General features: G+C 43.5%; 1 protein-coding gene across 1 annotated transcript; it reads left to right on the plus strand.

Moving 5' to 3' along the window:
- Positions 1-1,668: 1,668 nt before the first annotated feature.
- On the plus strand, positions 1,669-4,080 carry LOC132110386 (interferon regulatory factor 2-binding protein 2-A-like). The gene is made up of 2 exons (XM_059516946.1): positions 1,669-2,652; positions 2,963-4,080. The coding sequence occupies exons 1-2, from the start codon at positions 1,887-1,889 to the stop codon at positions 3,670-3,672; spliced, it is 1,476 nt and encodes a 491-aa protein (XP_059372929.1). The 5' UTR covers positions 1,669-1,886; the 3' UTR covers positions 3,673-4,080.
- Positions 4,081-6,751: the final 2,671 nt, after the last annotated feature.

Below are 6,751 nucleotides of genomic sequence, written 5' to 3' on the forward strand. Positions count from 1 at the left end.
ACGCATTATGGTCAACACGAGCCATGTTTGTCCCTGTTTAAACTGTAGTCTTATCCTAACTATGCATGCTTATTTATGCATTATTATTATTATTATTTCCATTCACCATTGTTTTTCTCTGTTGTTTGTGACTGACCCGTTTTGGAGCCACGACCTGCCAGTGGATAGAGAAAACAATATCAAGCAATGACCTTTTGCTTTGCATCTCAGAGACGTTGCCCTTGAGTGACACAAGCCTAACAGAACGTATTCATGTGAAATCCGATCAGCCTACCCAGAATGCAAACCTGAGGAATTAGTTGTCAGGCCAGAAAGAAAAGACGGTATTTACAGTTTCTCGGGTACAAAACACACCCTAGCGCTGCAATTCCTGTAGGAGGGTTGATCATAAGCCCTGGCTGCGGGCCAGAAGATTTGATGTTCGTTGAGAAGGGGCGAGGCGAGCTGTGGTACGTGACTAAACATCTTACTTCCTCTTTCCAGCGTCACGAGGGCTTGCACAAACACATCCTGTCTTGTGTCTGCAGATTTCAGACGCATTGCTTCACCCAAAGAGCCCTGAAGCTGCACTCAACTGGAACACAGCCAAAACAAAAGGGAAGGACCTACAAAGCTATTTACTGGTTCTTCTCAATGCACTGTGGACATTTTGTACCCAGACATGTTTATAAGCATCTAAACGAGAACAAAAATTAGATCTGATTTCGACTCTGTGTGGTATAAAGGAAAGTGAGAGTTTTGTTTCATGAGTGTGACACACATGACTTGCATTATTAAGACTCGTATTATTGTGAGTGGATGAATTTTGACTCACTGAATGGTGTGTTAGTTCTTCACAACAGGAATGTGGGAGGATCTTCAATCAGACATATTTTATTGCTTTTTTTAATGCATGAGTGAACAAAGGATGATCTGAGATCGTCTCAGTTTACTCTCTGAAATTCTACTTTGAATAATTAATAATAATTGCTATTCTAATAATTTAATTGTTTTTATTAATACATTTATTTTGTATGGTGTACTACTATATTGTTTTTAATATATAATGTGTAATCTTTGGCCTGAAATAGCTATTGTGGCAATAAACTCAAACTGTAACTATAAAGGTATTTTATATATTTGTCATTCTAAAATAGGCTATCATGATTCATTAAATCAAGAATAAACTTGAATTGTGAAATAAATGCTCAATTGAATACAGATTTGATACAAATCACACCTTTTTCATGGTTTTCCAGTCGTTTGTGTCTTAATGGATACAACAAAAAAAATTATAGTGAAATTTCATGCTAATAACATAAAACAAGATTTCACTAATTTCCACTTTTCCATGCCTGTAAATATCAACTCATGTTTTTCTGTGACCGTGTGAACGAAATTCGATCGAAAAAGCTCATTATTCCTTCCGGTAAGAATTTGGCTGATTTGCATACAGCGTCCGTGGTACGTCAGTCGAGTTTCGACTCCAGATCGTTTCCAACGCGTCGGTGATATCGAAAGCGCTCATGTCTTTCGCTCATTTCCTAGTTGTCAGCTCTGGCCTCGATTCAAGTCGAGTTAAATAAAGGAAAAGAAGACGGGAGGAGGCGGGGGCGCGCGCATGCGCGTGCACCGGAGGGGGAGTTCTATTTGCTTCTGTCGAAGAATCAAGTAAACAGAAGCGCGGTGACGTCACTGCTCCACATTGAGCCCCGGTCTGGCCGCGGTACGGTAGTAGTGAGTGAGAGAGAGAGACCTGAGCCTCGTAGTAAAGCGCACACTACTATGAAGATCTGTTTGTAACTCAATTATTTCTCGAGAGGAGCCTACCTCGTTTTCCCACAGCATCCGCGGACACTGAGAGGATCGCGCTGTGTTTTCGGAGGGTTTTTCCAGCTATAAGAGCGATGTCGTCCGCGGCGGTGGCTGCTTCGAGGAGGCAGTCGTGTTATTTATGCGATTTGCCCCGCATGCCGTGGGCTATGATCTGGGATTTTACCGAGCCCGTTTGCAGGGGATGCGTGAACTACGAAGGAGCAGACAGGATCGAGTTTGTCATTGAAACCGCGCGGCAGCTCAAAAGAGCTCACGGATTTCAGGACGGCAGACCGGCGGGGAAACAGTTATCGGGGAAAGAGATGCAGGCGATGAATCACGCGTCTGGAGACCCGGGCTTGCGCCCGCCGCAGCCCTTGGACCGCTACCCGCTGTCCACGGAGCGTCCACACAGACTGGGACACGAATACCAGTCTGTGCGGCAGGCGAACGGCATCCCGGTCCCGAACGGATTCTCAAAACCGGACGATCCTCCGGAGCTCAACCGCCAGAGTCCAAACCCGCGCAGGACTAGCGGCGTGCCTCCCAACTTAGTGCCTCTGGTGAACGGCAGCATGGGTCACGCGATGAACGGAAGACCCGGTCTCAGCCCCGCCGATCACGGCGGAAACAAGCGGACAGGCTCGGTCTCCAGCACGGAGCACGACAAGGACAAGCACCGACCGGACAGCATGACACCGGAGATCAGCGACAGCCACAAAACTCGCGCAGACGACTGGATCAAGAACAAAACGCCCCGGGATATAATGGCGCTGAACGCGTACGACAGCAGGTTTAAGAAAGAGCACATGCAGCAGAGAGTCATGTACGAAACCAACGCTCCTGCGTCCAAATCAGGTTGGTGCATTTCCAAACGCACTTATACATATGTATTCCTAGACTGTAACCATATTACAGATTAAATGCACGCAGTGCAATACAATACAATGCTACTGTAGTCTCATAAATAGCCAGGTTTGAATGAGAGCACTATGGCATGAGTCAGCTGCAAAGAACATTTCTGCTGATCAAAGCTCAACGTGTATTTGCATGTGGTGCCTCATTGTTACGTCTGGCTCTACAATGCATCTCTACAATGCATCACTGCGTCTGCCACATAAAGATGCTTTGTGCGATATAATTCATGCATGCTCATGCTTTTTTGCAGATCGAGGCAAGCATCCCAAGAATATGAAGAGAAAAGCTTCGCCGGAGCCTGATGGAGAGGGCGGCACCGCTGCCAAGATTAACGGAGACGGACAGCAGTGGCTCCCGCCGGGAGACGGATTGAAAATGCCCCCGGTGCCACCACCCAGCTTCGCCCCCCCACCCTCCACGATATCCCCTCACCCTCGCACCACCCCACCGGAGGCCACGGCGGCCGCCACTCAGAACGGAAGTTCGCCCATCGCGGCGCTCATTCTGGCCGCGGACAACGCCGGTGGAAACAGCTCGCCCAAGGACGCCAACCAAGTGCACTCGACGACACGCAGAAACAGCAGCAGCCCGCTGTCACCCAATCAGAGGCGGCTGGCGCAGGGCGCAGGGACGCCTCACGTTCCGGGCATGGATCAGGTGCATCCGCAGAGCATCCCAGACTCCTCGGTTCCCAACAGCATCCCGCTGTGCTGCACACTTTGCCATGAGAGGCTGGAGGACACACACTTTGTGCAATGCCCTTCGGTGCCATCTCACAAGTTCTGCTTCCCTTGCTCCCGGGAGAGCATCAAACAGCAGGGCGCGACCGGAGAAGTGTACTGTCCGAGCGGCGAGAAATGCCCCCTGGTGGGCTCCAACGTACCGTGGGCTTTCATGCAAGGCGAAATAGCCACCATTCTGGCAGGAGACGTCAAAGTAAAAAAGGAGAGAGACACTTGATTGAGCTGTTTACCTTTTTTTTGGTGAAAATGTTGGTCTATATAAATATATAAATATGATTATCACATGCATACCATCCAGACAGAAACTAACGGACTTGTATATAATGGACGTATGAGGGACATGCATACTTGGTAAACATTGCTGTACATTTTTTTGATTTTTGAATACATTGTGTTTCTATATTTTTTGAAGATAAAAGGTATGTACTCATTATAACGGACATTCTACTTTGTCGATGTTTAACGATTTCTTGATGTACTTTTAGGTATGGTGGCAGTTCCTGTTAAACGTAGAATGTGACTAATGCAACTCTACGAGCACTTGGCAAACATTGGAAAACGCTTCTAGCTGTACTTGTATGCACTTGTTTAAAATTGCCAAATACATTTTCTGATCTTGTATTAACGTAGAGTCTCTGCTTGCTTTTTCTGAGGGTCTGAGCGCTGCCGCGGTTGCTTTTGGCTGGGCACACGTCCAATGCACGGCATCTCGGATGTGCTTTTCAATTATTACATTTAACCAGGTCAAGCTTTTCGTTACAGCATTCATGTTACAGTGCATTTAGTAAACACCAATGATCAGCGTGTAGCCTAGTTAATATATAATTATTATGTCCCGGGGTAGCTTGTTATTGCAGTTGTAGCTAAAGCAGTGACATGTAATATGAGCACTGATGTGTAAATCATTACCTTAACCAGTTATCTGGGTCGTGTTTGGGTTGTTAGGTAAAAGGGCTTTGTGCATTGAGGAAATTGCTTCGTCAGACATGGGTGGAGTCGGGTGAAACGACTGGCATGTGTTGACTAATGCTGAAAAAACCCTACCATCTGTTTCATCATCTCAGCTACTTAAAGACATCTTGACTTTTTCACTTAAGTGTTTAAACCTGTTTTAGAAGTATCCTTAATATTTTACATCAAAATGCATCAGTTTTGTTGCTCTATCAATGCTAAGAGTTATATAACGGTGCAGTGTTCTGGAAAACACGAGTCTGAATCTTTGCACACATGCACACAGGGCCTCAAGAGAGACGCGATGATTATGCTAGTTTGTAAAACAACACGTGGTCACATGGTAAACTGGAATTCTAGAGTCAACGTCACTGGTTTACCCTTGTTTAGTATCAGGCTGTCAGTAGAAGTCTATTTTAACCTGTGTGTTATCTGTTTTAGCTGTACATGAAGAGCGTTTTGTGTGAATTTGCATGTTAAAAATATCCACCCATGCATTTATTTCTAAAAGTTTTAAATGTATGCATTATATTTTGCTACGCGATATCAAAGCAGTACAACAATGCAATGAAGTGGTGTGGCGTACATTATTATAAATCTTTCCCCACATGCACAAAGCCTAAAATGAAATACAACTAATGCGGTAGACTGAAAAACAACGTGGTTTTATTTTCAACTCTGGAATTTACTAGTCACTAGGGGTTACTCTAGTTTGTTTTCTTAACTACAGTAATTCTATGCATAATATATGTTATCCATTTTGCATTTAGGGTGTTTTTGTTAAAATTTGCATGTTAAAAATATCAACTAATGTATTCATGCCTTCATTGCATTTTTAAAGTCATGCATGCATTACATTTGGCTGCACAATATCAATACAAAGTTACGTGACACGGAGTAAAACAATGCAACAAAGTGGTTGGCGTACTTGAATATAAATCTTTCTCCACACATGCACAGAGCCTTAAATGAAATGGGATAAATACAGTGGATGTAAAACAACACATGGTCACATGCTCAACTATGTTGTTTCCTTGACTAGTAATTTTTGCATATAGGTTGTTTTAGTTTGAACTATTGCAGTTTTAAATGCATCCATGCAAGAGAGCATCGGATTTTGCTGCACAACAATGCAAGAAAAGTTATATAACAGGAGCAATGCAATAATGGACTGAAGTGGTGTGGCATATATGGTGTTTTTGCTTGCCTTCATGCATTTATTGCAGTTTTTAATGCATGCATGCATCAGATTTTGTTGCACAATATCAGTTACATAACACAAGCAATGCAATAATGCAATGAAGTGGATGCATAGATATGAATCTCTCCCCAAACATACACAGAGCCTCAAAAGAAATGCGATGAACGCGGTAGCTTGTAAAACAACACGTGGCCACATGCTCAACTCACGAGTCACTCTGCTGTTTACCTTTGTCTAGTATCTCAACTGTAGTTATCCATCATGGCATGCATGCTATCTAAGTTTTACACATACGTAAGGTGCTTTTTGGTCTGAATTAGCATGTTTTGTCTTTATGCCTTTATAACTTTTAAATGCACGCATGCATTTGAATTAGTACCTTAATAATGCAGTGCAATGGGTTTGAGCCTCGTTAGCGCTTAGGGTAAAAATGACAAGTATTACTAGATACCGCATATTCCTCCAGCATGTCAACAGTAACATCTCTCAACCCAAATAAAATTTTAACCAAGGTTCATTCGGAGATGCATCAACGCATTAGTGGTTTCAGCAGGGGTTGTTACTGGAAATGCATGCTCAAATAGCAAACCACTCATTATTTAGTGCAGGATTATTAGGAATGCGAAGATGAAGCCGTACAGTCTCCACCGCAGATGGATATTGTAATTGGAGAAGGGAAGATCATGCAACCCTGACTCGTCAAGGCATGACAATGCCGATTTAGGAAGATGAGAAATAAGGAGCGCGGAGCATTGGGAAGTCTCAAAATATCTCTGTGCGGTCTGGCCCATGGATATATTTTCCACAGCTTGCAAGTTTGAAAGATAAACAGCTGCGCAAGTCTTTGATCAGTGTCTTTCATTAGTGTTAACATGACCTTTGATCCCCTCCTCCCAAAATGTATCATACTGAGCTTTGAGCTTCCTTTTCCATGATGTTGCTTCATTATTGTTGGATCTTAGTGCAAGTAAACAGAACAAAAGTGCTTGCATAAAAAATCGAATCAACTCTTTAATCCAATTCTTTGGCATCTTGGAATAGTTTCTTCTACAAATGCGAATAACAAATAAAAAAATCACTTCAGCTGTTATTGATGATTGCGTAGCCAAGCATCACGGTTAAAACAGCTTTGGCCAAGTTTTGC

Source organism: Carassius carassius, chromosome 30 (genome assembly GCF_963082965.1).
Source record: "Carassius carassius chromosome 30, fCarCar2.1, whole genome shotgun sequence".
NCBI classification, from domain to species: domain Eukaryota; kingdom Metazoa; phylum Chordata; class Actinopteri; order Cypriniformes; family Cyprinidae; genus Carassius; species Carassius carassius.